General features: G+C 42.9%; 3 protein-coding genes across 3 annotated transcripts in view; 1 reads left to right on the top strand and 2 right to left on the bottom strand.

Annotated features, from left to right (window-relative positions):
• The window catches only part of rad54b (RAD54 homolog B), an 18,184-nt gene extending 8,087 nt beyond the window's left edge, over positions 1 to 10,097 (bottom strand). The window contains exons 1-6 of the mRNA XM_030785389.1: positions 9,939 to 10,097; positions 8,800 to 8,976; positions 6,564 to 6,973; positions 2,607 to 3,013; positions 2,019 to 2,457; positions 560 to 1,110 (exon numbers count right to left, since the gene is read on the bottom strand). Of these exons, the coding sequence (XP_030641249.1) occupies positions 560 to 1,110; positions 2,019 to 2,457; positions 2,607 to 3,013; positions 6,564 to 6,973; positions 8,800 to 8,976; positions 9,939 to 10,097 (2,143 nt within the window). The remainder of the gene's footprint in view (positions 1 to 559; positions 1,111 to 2,018; positions 2,458 to 2,606; positions 3,014 to 6,563; positions 6,974 to 8,799; positions 8,977 to 9,938) is intronic.
• Positions 473 to 6,934, bottom strand: LOC115820021 (fibrinogen silencer-binding protein). Its single transcript, XM_030783458.1, is given in 5 exon segments — positions 473 to 902; positions 960 to 1,081; positions 3,047 to 3,082; positions 5,299 to 5,327; positions 6,603 to 6,934. Coding segments are annotated over 5 exon segments (885 nt in total). The 3' UTR covers positions 473 to 536.
• Positions 10,098 to 13,233: 3,136 nt separating the features above from the next.
• Positions 13,234 to 15,877, top strand: rnf41l (ring finger protein 41, like). Its single transcript, XM_030783457.1, has 6 exons — positions 13,234 to 13,439; positions 13,813 to 13,952; positions 14,725 to 14,751; positions 15,086 to 15,248; positions 15,344 to 15,464; positions 15,629 to 15,877. Exons 1-6 carry the CDS (start codon positions 13,234 to 13,236, stop codon positions 15,875 to 15,877), a joined length of 906 nt encoding a protein of 301 aa, XP_030639317.1.
• Positions 15,878 to 16,338: the final 461 nt, after the last annotated feature.

Raw genomic sequence — 16,338 nt, 5'->3', positions numbered from 1 at the left:
TCAATAGGCTCCATTTTATTTCCCGCAGTGTCTATAAAAGGCTCGTTACTAAGTAGTTACCACGAAGCGCTTTGGTGGCGTTTCCACGGCGATAAGAGAAAATAAGAACACACGCACAGAAGACTGGGATAAAAGAATTTTTAATGGGAAAACTTGAGCAAGATAAGAATTATTGTTTCACAGGCATTCAGTCTCTCTTCTATTCAGGTTCACTCTTTCTATTCTCAGTCTGATCATATTCTCACACACACGCAACCACGGACACACATACACACACACACACACACACGCACGCGCACACAGGCACGCACACACACGTACACACTTGATCTCAAGAGTAAAGCAACCAACAAATGGAAAAAAAAAAAAACTTTTAAAGGGAAGAATATATGTGCTCCTGTTTAGTTAGCCGTGAAATCTAGACTACAAACTAGTATTCCCTTTTCGACTACGTGTGGATGCACTGTGTGTCTGTTTGTATCTTCTTTTGTTCATATCGTGTCGTATATTCCACACACGTCTATGTGCGTATGTGTTTACATCAGTGGCAGTCCATGGCGGAGTCGGGCTGCCCTCAGTTTCTCCACTTTGACCTTGGCCCTTAAAAGTTCCTCCTCCAAATGTTGCTTTCTCTTAAGTCCCTCTCTTTTCTCCTCTAGAAATAACCCTAGTTTCCTGTGATTGGCTAACTGAAGCTCATGCTCCTCCCTCATCATTTGCAAAGACTCCGCCTCTAAATCAGGATTTCTGAACACAGCCCCGCCCCTCTGGTACAAACTTCTCCTACGGGTGGGTCCTGTAGGTGACGGGGGAAGATGCACAGAGGAGGGGCAAGGAGAGAGGGAGGCAGCATAAACATGTGAAACCAATTCCTCTTCTTCCTCCTCTTCCTCAATTTCAGTCTCATTCTGTCCTGTCGGAAGCTGGCTACGCACGGGTTCTATGGTAACGGGCGAAACGTGCTGCGTCAGCAACGGGAGGTCCGGTGGCGGTTTGACGTCCTCTGCCTCCACCCTCACCGCCATGGCAACGGGAGCGTAATCAGAGACAGCGGGGAGAGACGAGCTGCTTCCGGGCTGTTCTATCGGAGAATCCCTCTTGTATGGCATCCTGACACACACAGAAAATAAATTGAGAGTGATCAATATCAAACCAATTTCAAGGACATGTCTGTCACCATTGTCTTATACTTCATTATGAACCTTAAGTCGAATGTTTGTCATGGTTATGATTCCACAGAGGGCTTAAGTCAATCTCTCTCTCATATATATATATATATATATATATATATGTATGTGTGTGTGTGTGTGTGTGTGTGTGTGTGTGCATTAAGAAGTTAATGAAAGTATTAAATACATAAAAACACAGTTGTGTGGAAAGTATGTAGAACAATTTTAGAAAGTGCAGACAAGAAACCGTGCGAGTTCAAAATTGTGTGGTAATTGTGCAGAACGATTGTATAAAGTGTCTAGATGCATGATCAATAACCCAGGTAAGGAAATCCCGGAAAGTTGAATCAGTTCACCTGGACACAAAGTTTTAGAGGGAGAAAAGTTTCATCACTCATCCACGTGACTTCGTCAGAACCGAGAAGGGGATCTAAGAGTACATCTTTCGCCATCTTACAATGCTGTGACTGCAGCTATTCCCCAGTCCTCTGTGAATATTACACGTGGCCACTGTAATTAACAGTCACGGCAATTTGCATATGAAACGGATCGTCGGTTTCATTGTTATGCAATTGTGCTGATTTCGATCGTTACGCAGCGGTACTGTCTATAAGGTTGGGGATAGTTGCAGTCAGCTGAGACTGACGAAGTCACACGGATGAGTGAGGAAACGTTTCTCCCACTAAAACTTTGTGTCCAGGTGAACTGATTCAGCTTTCTGGGCTGCTGTATAAAGCCTAACGGACTACAACAACATTTTTTAAATAAACAAACAACAAAGAAACAATGCATAAACGTTAAAAAACTAAAGGACATGAATAAAGAGACTGAGACGTTCTTGCACATTACTCCGTAGGTTTTATGGCAGAGGGGGAAGGAGGGTTACACGACTGCTCTTGTTCAGAAGCGTCTGGAACGGATGTGATTGGTATACTGCCCGCACTGTAGCCGAGGCTGTGATCGGCTGGAGATCCGTCGTTACGCTGAGACGGATAACACAGACGTGGTGCCGACGGCGTCATGCGCTTCAAGAGTTCCCTCATAAGGTCGAACTGCGATTGCTGTGTTTCTCTGAACAAGGCCATCTGTCGGGCCCATTCTTCTTTCTCTTCTTCCTTTGCCTCCTTTCTTAAGCGTTCCTCATGTTTCCTCTGCTGCACGAGACGAAGGTTCTCTTTCTCTTCAAATTCTTTGTCCATTTCGGCAAACATTTTTTTCATGTCCTTTGCGACTTGTTCCATCCGCGAGACTTTTCTTGCTCTTTTTTCCGGCGGCGGTTGTGGGGATTCTGTAAACAGTTGCAAACGCCATTAGTCTGACACACCGGTTACGCATCTTGCCTCATGTACAGGAATGTTCGCAGTAACGTTAGCCAAACGAAGTGCAAATTTCCAACACAGTTACCCAAGAGCAAAAGACTCTGTTTAATTAACCCACCTGCACTATTTTGGGGCGCGTATTCTGTGCATTCCTCGGTCTTCGGGATGACTTCTTCAATCTCGGCGGTTTCAGTCTCAGCATTATTGTCCGAAGAACGTGAGTCCGCGCTGCTGGGCAAAGCAACCAAGTGTTCAGAGTCGCCACTTCCCCAGATAGCCTGGCACATATCGGAATACGGCCAGTCGAATCTCCCAGTACCGCCCGCGTTGTTGGGGTCATTCGATTGGTTGAACTTCCTCCGCAGTGACTTAAGTTTACTGATGACCTGCGCCTTTTCTCTATGAATCCCACGTTGTTTAAGTTTGTTTGTAATTCTCTCATATATCACCGCATCCCGAGCGGTACCGTGGAACTGACGGCGGATTTCGTCCTCTGCACGAATGGACAGAAGCGCCATGGTTTCTCTATCCGTCCAGTTTCCAGACATTTTAAAATACTTTCCTTATCTTTGCTTATAGCTTATCAGTGGTTTGCTTGATCTTGTATAACCCGAAAATGTTCTTCCAGATAAACTGGATGGACTGTGTATGAACACGAGCTGGGATCGAAAAAACAAGAAAGTTGATGCGGTACTTTTCCGTGACCACCCCTAACACGAGTGTGAACAAAAGCAGGAACATTGCCGGGTTAAAAGGCTGACGGTTTTGGTTACGTTTTTACTCAGCGACTTCCTCACGGCAAGTCTAAAGGCGGGATATTTAAATCGGTCTGACGCCATCCATATATAAAACCTGGAAAGTTAACTTTTTGATACTGTTATTGCAGTCGCGATATTGATTTTCAATATAAACACATCGAAGAGGGCTTCGAAATCAGAACGGTCGGGATTCATTAGGAAATCTGACTGAGAAGCAGAGAGCAGAGTAATATCCCCACACTCCAGCATTACCCGCCGCACACATGTCCGCGTAGACTTGTGTGCGCGGTGACGCAATTACTGTGGGACGAGCAGAGCTGCAGAGAACTGTAAAGAGAAACACAAGCCATCTGAAACCATCGGGCAACAAACTACCATACGGAGTAGTTGTGAAGAAACAACCGAAACCGAGAATATGCGTGGAGCAGCAGCAGTACATTTGGCAGTGAAAGAAGTACATCCGTTGCGTGGAAATAGTTTGGTTAGGCCACTCTTCGAAAACTAAGTTTTGTGCAAAACGTGTCCCGTAGATTTGGCTACTTAAAGGGGGAACACGACAAATCTGTATTATCAGTTAAGACCACACAGTAAATACACGTTATTTTATTCACTTTGATTGTGAATTTAGTTTTTATTTGTTGGTTTTCATGCTCTAAATGCTGGTAAACATATTTTTTAAAACTTTACACATAAATTGAGTTATAGGCGTAATATTGCAGTTACGCTGGAAATGACTTTTTAGAGTGCACGCTATCTCTGTTGCAGTTTTTGGTGCATTCATGTAAGAGAGCGAAGGAAAACACAGAGGACGGGGTCTTGAAGCATGTTGATTTTGTGGTGTTAAGATGTAGGCCGGGTATCTGCACAACTGCACGTATTTATACTGGAAAGTAATCAGCCCCAGGCCTAAGATTTGCATGAATGAGGCTTGCTCTAATGTTGAATGTTTCTTTTTTGTTTCAGCCTTAAACTTAGCATAAAAGTTGGGCTTGCAGTTGTACTATTTCATGATTGTTTTTTTTTTATACTGCACTTTGCAGACCAGTGATTACAGCCAGTAGGCAATTAATTTTTTTTTTTTTTTAAACGGGGGGATGGCCCAATGGTCACTGACACTATTCCACAGAGTATACAGGGGGGTGGCAGGTTAACAAGGGGGATGCATTTGTCATTTTGCTAACAAGGGGATGGCATCCCCCTCACCCCCCTACAAATCGCCTACTGAATGCAACTTATTCTGCTGTTAATTATTCTTATATTTATTGTTCATTACTGACAATGTTGTGTTAAGTGTTAGGTATTATTATTGTATTTATTGTTCATTGTCTATTATATTTATTGTCGTTATTGTTATATTTATTGTTAACTGTTATTGTTATGTGGTGTTAAATAAACTTCAAAAACTAGTCGGAAATCATTTGAATTTCATTACCTAGCAAACACTATCTATGCACTCTCAGGGTCTTCACTTTCAGAACATGCAGTCAGAGAGACACTGAAACTGTACACTTTAATCTTTGTCTTATCGCATCTCACATCGGCATCACAACATACAACAGTTTTACCACACAATGCACGTTTTTACTGTATCATGCAGACTGTACACGCCTCAGTATCTCCAGATGTCAGTAACCGAAAGGCCAGGTAGGGGGGATTCTAATGAGACAGACTCAGACGTGAGAGGGGGAGGAGCAGTGGCTGACCCGGTGTGCAGCAGTACACGCAACACCGAGCCAATCGGTGAACTGAAATGAAATGACGCGACAGACCATCTCCTGGGTTCCATGTATCAAGATTTTTCCAGAGTAAAGACACTGATCTAAAATTAGCATTTGCCTTACATCATTTTTCTAGATAGAGTTATATACACAGAATCAAGCTTATCCCACATCAATACAATAGCAGTTACCCTGAGACGCTTGATACACATAGGCCCCGAGTTATTGTACAAAAATATGTTTGTGGTGAAAAAAACAAAACAAAACAAAAAGGTAGCCAAAGTAGACTACCAAGTCAGAATTACCAATGATACATTTCTGAGCTTTACTCCACAATCCAGAAAAAAGCAGTTGTAACTGTTGCTGGCCTAACTACACTTCTAACCTCTGACCCAAAAATGCAACAGGGGTAGAAATCAAGTGTGAAGTAACTAATTGTCCTGTCCCCTTAAAATATCATTGTTTTTGTTTTGTTTTGTTTCATTTGTGGAGGTCAATGGAGTATAACAATGTGCAAAAGAAAAATGTGAAAAGTTTGTATTCAACTGTGTTCAGCGAACGTTGATGGCGCTCAGTGGGCGCTGACAGTGAAAGCATCGAACAATCTAAAGCTCTGTCGGTTTGTTTACAGCTGATTAACAAAGCCATCCCAAGCGTAATTATCCTTCCGTGTTAACATAATTAGGACTAACTGAATTAAAACAATCCCTTTTCTGATTGGTTAAGCAATCAGAAGGTTTGTGAGGGACTGGGGGACTGGTCCTTTAAGACCAGCGGGAGCCTTTGGTGGTCTGTTCAAGCCTAAGGGGTGACCTGTCCTGTATTGTGTTTTAAGCTCTGGTTCATTTGCATTGTCTGAGGGGACTCTTTAGTAGTCAAGTGTGTGTCAAGTGCCACATGACAAACAAGAAATTGTGTGCGTTTGTGTGTGTGTACTCTAAGCTGTGCTAGCTGTTACAGAAAAAGTGTGTGCTGTGAGTGTGTGCTGACATGTCTGTAAAGTGACGTCTCTGGGTCATCTCCATAGCATGTTAATGAGAGAGAGAATGTGTGTGTGTGTGTCAGTGTGTGTGTGTGCATATTTGCATTTGTGTGCACAGGAGTTAGGCTCCTGTTTCTTGTATGTGTGTGTGTGTATGTGTGTGTGTGAGTGTGTGTACCTGCAGATGGAAGTCTGGAAACAGGAGTTAGGTGAGGCAATTGTTTCATGTGTGTGTGTGTGTTTGTTTGTGTGTGTGTGTGTGTGTGTGTGTGTGTGTGTGTGTGTGTGTGTGTGTGTGTGTGCGTGCACGCACGTGTGGATGGGAGTCTGCAAACAGGAGTTAGGCTACTGTTTCTTGTGTGTGTGTGTGTGTGTGTGTGTGTGTGTGCACATTTGGATGGGAGTCTGTAAACAGATGTGTGTTTGTGTTGTCATCTCTGCAGCATGTAAATGAAAGTGTGTGTGTCTTTGTCTGTACTGTTGTGTCACCATTTCTGTAGTACATAAATGAAAGTATCTGTGTATGTGTGTTGTTGTGTTGTCATCTCTGCAGCATTGTAGATGAAAAAGTGTGAGAGTGTGTGTGCGTGTGGGTGTGCGTATGTAAACACTCTCACCTGTGCAGTGCGTTGTGCTCTTTGTCCACCGTGTGAAACAGGTGAGGTATCATCTCCATGATGCGTTTGGTTGGCTCGGACAGGCTGCCACGGTATTCGGGTTGGGCGTGGCTTCGCTGAAGCACCTCCTGTTTGGCGCTCTCTTTGAGTCTCTTATAGAGCGTACGCAACCCCTGCGCAGTCCTGGAGGGTCTTTCACCCCCTAAACTGTTATAGCGTTCTGCAATGCTCTCCCAGCACCGGTTCTTGTCCACAATAACCGCATGCTTGTTGGTGTGCTCTTCCAAAATGCGAATGTGCGGCTGTACCAGACGCAGAAGGTCTAGTTTCTCGGACAGGGTGAAGTTTGAGGAGCGTGCTTTGCCAACCATGCTGCTAGTCATAAACACGGCAGACATTTTGCCTCCGGGCTGGTCTCACCGCTTAAGAGCCTCTTCTTCTCCTATTTCACACCTTTTTCCTAATCTTCTACCACACTCACTCTTTTTTTCTCACAAAATGTGTACAAACGTGTGAGACTACGCACTGCTGAACGGCTTGGCTGTGTTATACAAGAAACACACACTAATATCTCTTTCTTCTCTGTCTCACTCACAACGGTGCAGAAAAAGAATCAGGCTTAACTAGGCCAGCCTCGATTAAGCCCACGCCTACCGGGGAGGGCTTTTCTGAAATTCCTTTCAGCTTAAGCTGACGCAGGTTCAGGAAAGCTTCTTAAGCTTGGTCTGACCTACATAACAAACCCGACTACATTAGACTAAAAAATGCAGCAAGTCTCTCTCTCTCCCTGCGCTTAAAACGTTAGCTAATTGTATTTTTTGCAACTGGGGAAAGGATTGGAGACGTGTTTTTCCCCCTATGTTGTTTTATTTTAACGTTTATCGACTAATCGACCTCTGGGCGCACGAAGAGCGAGCGTGGGGGTAGACTGAGTCCAGATTGTCGAGTTCTAAGCATGGAATAACGGGATAGAAACGGGACGACAGATTTTTTATTGTAAGCGAAATTGTTCGTTTTATTGTCGTTTTAGGAATATGTAGAAGGGGAAACGTAATCGTTGGGAACACCAGTTGCTTTTAATTTGAAGTGTGGACAAAGGCTACACAAAGCGTGCGTTTGGCAGTTTGGGTACAGCCCTAATCTGCTTGAGGTAGCGTATTTACATCTGCAAAAGACGCTGTCAATCAAACGGAAGTTTCCCGCTGATTGGTTAATTTTACTCAAAGCCCAAATTTCAGAATAAAGTTCATCTGCAGCGAAACTGAGTCCGAGCTGGCGCTGCACAGACCAACCAAACGCGGCTCAAGGATAAACGAGAGTGCAGCCTTGAGACAAAACAGTTAGACTCGCGGAAACGTTAAGTCAAATGATTGTACAAATATAGCGAAAAGGCGATGACACACAAAGTCAAATCAACCTGGAAGGTTAACAGCGAGGTGGTAGTCAGAAAGCGTGCAAAACTGCGGTTCACTGACTGCGTCTACGTCTTAAAATAGCCAACTAAAACAACCGTTAAGCGCTGATGTATAGAAGAAACCGCTAACAACTCAAATCATTTTGCTGCCAGATATCGCTGTTTTATTGGACACGAATACGGATTATATCTCGACTCCGCCATCACGGGTCTCCCGCTGCTAAAGCTTACCGTAAATCCCTCGTGATTATTTGTCTTACTGGAGTGCACCGGCTGACATGCACAAAAATATTAAGGAACAATTACTCTAAAGGATATTTTCCCTCCGTTATTTTTCACTGTTCCTCGCCAACGTGTGCATTTAACTAATACTGATTCAAAACGTGAAGGGACCGCGTGGCAAAGCGACACTGTCAAAAACCGTTACACTGAAGTTATAGTAATCAGAATAATACCCATTAATTAAACAGAATTCATTAAAAATTCTAATTTGACAAACTGTTGGGACTCTTTTCTTTCTTGTTCACAAACAACGACCTGTATCAAAACGACGTCCCTGTTGGTATCTACTAAGTAATACTGAAATACAACACAAGTGTCTCATTTCCCTTCACTGCCATGTACATTCAAATAAATAGATTCATATACAGCACAAAAAATGTGCTGTAAGTAAGCACTCCTCTCTGTTCCTCTCCCTCACACACACACTCAATCACTCACACACACACACACACACAAAACCATTGAAATTCATAACTAACCTTTCGCTTCCCCAGTGGATGTGGAGATATTGTTTGCATTGCTTTGGTTTGGTTGGCTGACCGCAGGGTGTCCTGGATGCTGGTCCGGTGTCGGGGGAAGGGCCTCTGACTCAGGGCCGTTCTCCTTACTCTCTCCTTGGGGCACAGTACTCAGTACCCGGGATAAAGCTTTACAGACAGCTGGAGCTGCTGAAGTACCTCCAGGCTCTGTTCTCTTCTCAGACAGACTCCTTTGGATCTGCAGGGAGACAAACTGGTCATCTGGTGTCAGATACAAACATGAATGTTCACCATCATCCTTCTCTCCTTCTCTCCATAACGGCAGTTCTGTTTGGACTAAACGGGTTAACATTATACTTCAGTAAAACATCACCTAAATGATATCTGGAAGTTTTTCTTTCTTTCTTTCTTTCTTTTTAATTAATGTTTCTGTTCAGATTTGTGATCAAAGCACAAAAGATACACACAACAGACCTTTTTAAACAGACCAAAGACAGAACAAAAAAGTCATAAAACACTAAACTCATTCTCAATTACATCAATAGATTCTCCGACATTGTTAGTACCATGTTTCAAGGCCATACTTCTAAGTAATAAAACTGTCAGATGTATATTGACCAAGAAAAACCACACATAAATCAAAGATATTAAATCTCTGATGAAGATAAAGGCTAGGCATGATATTATTCACTTTTCATCGGCACCAGAGAGATGACCCACTATGGACGAGCATAATTTTATGAGTATGTCTGAGAAGATGTATTGAACTCATCATGCATACTGCGAAAAATGTACAGTTAAAACTCAAAAAGCAACTGTCTAATAAAAAAGAGGAAGAAGAGGAAAAGAGTTTTCTAACGATGAAGACTCACTATTTGTCACATATTCACACATTCTCACTCTCTCCTTCTCTGCACAAGAACACATAAATACACATCTTCATACGAATGTGACTGAGTTTTAATAGCAGTATTGATATAAACAGAATCGAACTGATTGCTGGAAAAGATAGCATAAAAATGTGTGGAGGCCGACAGTCACGCTTTGATTGATTCCATCCTTTCACGCTCGTCTTCACATAAAAAACATCTTGTCACTGAAATAGGCTGCTCAGAACATTTCCGCTCCCAGTTTGATGTTCAATCGCTCTCACAAACAAGAGTTGGCTGTCTCCGAGAAAGCAACCAGTCAGCCATTCACCTTGTTAAGCGCGCTCCCGAGGGTGACTTTAGAAGGTGACTGCGCGAGAACGGGCTTCGGCGCCGGAAAAGCTACCGACTGTGCAGCTCCTGGAGGCACGAACCTGGGTTTCTTTGCCGCGTTGCCAATGAGTTGACTAGGAGCTCCGGACCTACGCATATTGCCTGTGATAAAACAAAAGCGTCATTTATCTTACGTTAATGACATTCAGTGAAAGAAAACAGTGTACTGGAGCACATAGACTAACTACTACACAAACGTTTGTGAGTGACTGCAGGCACATGCAAACCAATTATTACACAATGACAAGATTTGAACTACACTATGTGACGAACAATTTAACCACCCGATTTAGACGCGTAATATCGAATCCACTATGAGATATCTAGTCAGTTATCATCCGCTTGAGGTACAACTTCCTGACAACAAAAGGGCGTGATAACATAATGGGACAGTTTAGCACATGTCTCGGTTAACTTTATGAGATGGAGAGAGTTTAACACATACCGTGAGTGCTGTATAATGACAGGGAGACCACATTTACATTAAAGAGCAACTTCTTCCAGTCTAGCCAGTTTAGCTTTTGATAGGTGTCGCTCGATTTTCAGTCCTGTGTGTCAAATTGCGCGGAGTCTCCCGCGGAAATGACGTTCCTCATATTTTATTGGCCAAAATTCACTGACGTGCTGTAGGAGGAGGAGTGAAAGGACCTAGTGTCAGAGGTAAACACTTCATTCCACTGGATAGTCGCGAATACCGTTATTTTTATCGCTCAGTAAAATGATAGCACATAGATAAAGCCCTTTATCAACCCATATTGTCTAACTTTTCTTTCGAAGCTTGGATTTTCTCTACATTTTGTAATTCAGGTAAGTGACTAATGTTTTTTTTATGCAAGAAGTTTCAAAGACAGAAAGAAAAACTACCGATTGAGTGTAACTGTCATTCATTGCTTTTTCGCACTATTCAGCTGTTTTGGGTATTAGAATACATATGGTATGTTGATTTGCAATAGCTTTTTATTGCACTTGTCAGCTATTACGCTTATATATAAATAGGGTCGCAGGTTAATCTGTGGGTTAGTGGGAACAAACTGTAGCATGTGAAGATGTTTTATAAATTATACTAACGTGTGCAATTTAATACACATCAAAGCTATACCAAGATGGCAGCTATTAGTTGGACATCAGTAACCATATAAACCAGAGACATTCACTCTTATGCGACTTAAATGTTTTTAAATTTGTCCCGTTTTCGGTAAACGCATAAAGACCAAAGTCATTCACCTGGGCATGTGCAGGAATGCGTGTAGAAAAACAGTTATGGTAATATCTGATTTTTGCCCTCTGAAAGTGAAGTGGTGATGTTGCCATTGAGATTATAATCCAATCACCGTGTGAGAGGCCGTAATCCAGTCTAATCCCGCCGCATGCACGGGGAGCAGAGATCATTCAAGAGATTTCAGAGGGTGTCCAGACAGATCGCCAACGCAGACTATATTAGTTTCCCATTCCCCTCAAAAAAAAAAATCACCACATATTACTTTGGTCTGTAGCATTCGCAAACAACTGAAATACGGCAGAAATAGCTGTAAGTGAAGATCGCCTGAATGGAGACGACCTTTTGAGCCGGATGCTGACCTCTTCAAATTAAACTTGACGTTAATTAACGCTCACCCGACGACACACGTGTGTGACAAAACTGACACGCGCAACACGCGCACAACCCTGTGCTGCAGAGAGGCCCCTTATAAAGGATAAAGAGAAAGTTTAGCACGCATATAGCTTACTTCTCTCTCTCTCTCTCTCTCTCTCTCTCTCTCTCTCTCTCTCTCTCACACACACACACACACACACAAACAGAGAGAGAGGAGTTCATCTGAGTTTGACAAAAATCCCTCATCTCCCTCCCCCTTTACTTTGTACTGTCCTTGAAAACAGGTTTTTGGGTTGTAGTCAAAGGGAAATTAAATTTTGGGTTCAGTTGTATTGCGACTGCCAGCATCCCTCCTTTTCCTTTTTTTTTCTCTGTGTGTAAGAGAGTCAATGTGAATGCGCTGTCCAGTTCGGTCATGAAAGACTGCTGAGCGTAGGATTATGTCAGGAAGACAAATTCTCATTTTACCGCTGTCCTGGCTTGATTTTTCTTTGAGAATACAGGAGTTTGTTTTTCAGGGAATAGCCCTGTCCTTTGTGAGTGTGTATTTCTCTTGTGGGTTCCACACGCTGGTATACATGTATCCGGTTGCTAGGACCTTACAGTTGGTATGCAGGAAGACTCCCGTGGGGAATTCCTGCTGTGTAAATGTAATAGGTGTGTGTGTGTGTACATGTGCGCAGGTGCATTCATTCACTATTAAATGAGTGTGTAGAGTTGTTATAAGTGATATTTTAGAAAAAAAAAAAAGTTGCGCATACAAATATGCACTCAGACAATACCTGTGCCACAAAATCTCCACAAAGTAGACAATTCTTAAACTCAGGTACCTTTTTATTTTTAACCGTTATGACATGAGAGTAAAATGACCTCAGATAAAAAAAGACCCTCCCCCACTGAATTACAGCTCCGCCTCTTTGTGTCTCCCCAGCAGCTGGCAACCCTGCCACCTTGTTGCCACAGTAACAGACCAGACCCTCTTCTGAGTTAAAGTGTGTGTGCGTGCACGCGTGTGTGTCTATGAATGTGTGTGTGAGAGAGAGAGAGAGTAAAAAAAGGAAAGACAGAAAGAGAGAAACAAGAACAGAGAGGAAGAGGGAGAAAGTAGTGTTGATTCCGACAGGTAATGACCTTTCACGTTTAAGATTTTCTATAATTCATATTTCATGTGTCAACTGATTAATAATTTTTTTGTTGGCCAACACTGCATATGAAATCAGACAAACACACAGTGTGATTTTATAAAAAGACTCACAGGCACACAGATAGACACACAGACTTTTCCTAATATATATTGCTGATAGTTTGAGAATGTATTTTCAATTAGAATTTATTACTGATTTATTTATTATAAATAAATTCATAATGATTTATAACATGCATTTATTACAAATTTGTTATTTATTTATTCATTTATTTAATATCATATGTTGTTTCTGTAGGAGCATGGATGAAAATGTTGAGTTTTTATTTGTTACCATTGCATTATTATCGTACCAATATTCATTATGAAAATTGTGATCAAGTTCTGGCTGATATTATTTAGTCCATATTAGAGACAAGAACAGTGTCTCTTATTGTCTTTAACAGTATGTGTAATTAAGATGGTGTGTGTGTGTGTGTGTGTGTGTTGTGAAGTATGGGGTACGACGTGGAGCGTTTTGTGGGTTATGTGAACGAGGGGCTTCTGTGTTGCGTGTGTCGGGACGTGTTGGAGGATCCGCTCCAGGCACCGTGCGAACACGCCTTCTGCTCCACCTGCATCCAGGGCTGGCTAATAAACCACAACAACTGCCCAGAGGACAGGCTACCCCTGGACATCACACACTTACGGCCACTCTTCAGGTACCCCTGTGTGTGTGTGTGTGTGATGTAGATACAGTGCTACTGTTACTGATAAACTATATGAACACTGCCTCTTCTCTCACACTTTTGTAGTGCCTTTGTTAGCACTGTTTCTACCTGTATCTGTCTGTAGTTCACTCTTTTAATTCCTTCAGCTTGTCTTGCACTTGTGTCTGATCTAATACTGAACTTAGCCAGAACATTTCTATCACAGACTTAATGGCCACATGCTTGAATGATTGCTTTGATTTGCCTCGTTTGGAAGTTGTTTTAGATGAAAGCGTCTGCTAAATGAATAAATGTAAACGTGAATGTAATAACGGACTGGAAGTGTGTTGTGTAATAGGGATGTGTGTGTGTGTGTGTGTTTCAGGTACATGAGGAATGATTTGGCAAGACTGCAGGTCAGGTGTGTGTTTCGCCCACAGGGTTGTGAGGTCATCTGTTCTTTAGAGACTATACACCGACATGAAGAGCAGTGTGACTACGCCCTGCTAAACTGCACTAATGCAGGTACACACACACACACACACACATACATATACACACAAAACTATTATTCATTAATCTGGCACTCCTGAATGCTCCAAATATAACTTGACTACTACTAACTGAACTGGAGAAGAACAGCATTACACACACATACACACTACTCACATGTCAAACGGACATAGACAAGGGTCAAAGCAACATAAAAACACACCTTGTTAGGCGTATAACCTGTGACAGATGATAGGCGTATACACACACACACACATAACTACAGGTGTTCCCTCACTTCTTCACACACACACACACACACACATACACACACAAACACAAAAGTTACAGAACATGACCCTTTTACAAACAAAGTGACCACAAGATAGTGGGCGGAGCAAACAGAATCGGTTTTCTCTTAATTATTCATGTCCAATCCCCCCTGGACAGCCAATGAAGCGCGGCGGTTTTCTCAGGCAGTGGGCAGAAGAGAGACTTGAAGCCTGTATTCACTACAGCCACTCATCAGGAGATACTCATAAAGCAAAATTTAAACGCTGTCACAAGAGTACAGAATGACAGAAAAATATACATGGCACATGACAAGCCTTTTTTTTTATACAACAAAATGTGTGCTTTCTAAATCTCAGCTTTGTCACAGGAAGGCATATTGTCACATGTGTTGGGCTCATGTGTTTTAATATGAGAATTTTTGTCACTGGTTCTTATTTATCAGACAGAAATATACACTGTGGTCTAGAAGCCGCTAACACTCATGCATGCATGTGTGTGTGTGTGTCAGCAGGTGGAGAGTACTTGTGTTACCACTGTGGTATGTACATTTAGTGTGTGTGTGTGTGTGTGTGTGGTGTGTACTTTGCATGCTTTTGGTGACTTCTCATGCTGTGTTTTGTCATATGAGAGACTGAGAAAAGATACAAAACACTTTTTTTTTAAGACAATAACATTGAAAACTACCCCATTGTTTTAATGCTCACCTTTCTCTGCACGTGCCGCTGTTTTTTCTTTTTTCTCCCAGGTTATCACAGCAACATAAAACTCATTCTCGGGTGGGGGGCTTCACCCCTCTCTGCTATACTCTTCCCCCTCACTCACTTTCCTGTGTGTGTCTCTCACTCCCCCCCCCCCCTCTCTGCGGCTGACAGGTTGCCCTGTACAAGTATCCAGGCGGTCTCTGGAGGCTCACCTGTGCGTGTGCGAGTTCCGGAGCAGGGTCTGTGCGAGCGGCTGCGGGTGTCCGCTCCTCAACTCAGAGGAGGCGCAACACAACTGCGTCTCCGAGCTACGCGCGGAACTCGAAGTGCTCAGGTACGGTCGCGGCTTGGTTACCATGGCGACGGCCGAAGGGGAGCCGCTTTAAATGAATAGCGTTGTGCGTGTGTGTGTGTGTGTGTGTATTGCAGGGCAGAGCTCGACTGTAAGGTAGAGGAAGTGAGACGTGAGATGGAGTCCAGACTGGACTCTCAGAGGAGACACATGGTACAGAAAGAGAGTCAACTGAAGAGTGAGGTAGAGGAACTCAAGGTACAATACACACACACACACACACACACACTTACCATTCACTCTCCTACAGACCTGCATCTCGTCTATAACCTTGGCACAACATTGTAGATATTTTAGCTTCCTCAGTGTGTGTACCTGTAAATCTTACATCTCTGTGTGTGTGTGTGTGTGTGCACGCGCAGGGCCAGCTGTCTCGGGTTATGTCAGATGTGCGAATCTTACTGAGCGCGGAGCGAACACGCAGACAGGAGCTGGAGAGGGCGGAGCTTGAGAAGGCGGAGCTTCTGGAACTTTTAAAAAGAGAGGGTCTTAGACCGTCCACGCCCACCCAGCCGGCCGCGCCCACGGCGGAGGTGCACCGTAAACCCAGCCCACGGAGTCTTGCTCTGGACTGCATCAAAAGGAAGAGCAGGGAGGTTACTGTAATCTGAGCACAGACACACAGTCACGTTCACAGATTATACCAGCAGACGGATTATGGAAGAGTCTGTGAGCTTGAATAGAGTCTTCCTTTCAGACAAATACATATAAACAGAAACAGCATCAAGAGTCGGACATATGCGCACTAACAATCCCTGTTGAGCTTCTGTTAACCTCTCTCTACCATTAAACCCCGACCTAACAGCATTACCATGGCAACATGGCAACAACCTCACACACTAGTGTATGCGTCTGTGTCTGTGTGTGTGTGTGTATCTGAGTGATTGAGAATGGAATGATTTAACAAAATTTACATTTTGTAGTTGGATAAGTACTCACCTTTAATTTGTTGAATGACTGAAAGACATTAGTTTGACTGTGAATTGTTTTTCTGTCATATTTTCATATTTTATCATAAGAGTTTTGTAAATTTTAATGGTTAGATGAGAATATTGTTTGTTTAGTGATGATA

Source organism: Chanos chanos, chromosome 9 (assembly GCF_902362185.1).
Source record: "Chanos chanos chromosome 9, fChaCha1.1, whole genome shotgun sequence".
NCBI lineage: Eukaryota > Metazoa > Chordata > Actinopteri > Gonorynchiformes > Chanidae > Chanos > Chanos chanos.
The sequence above is the reverse complement of the archived record's forward strand: the minus strand, read 5'-3'. Positions and strand labels throughout refer to the sequence as shown.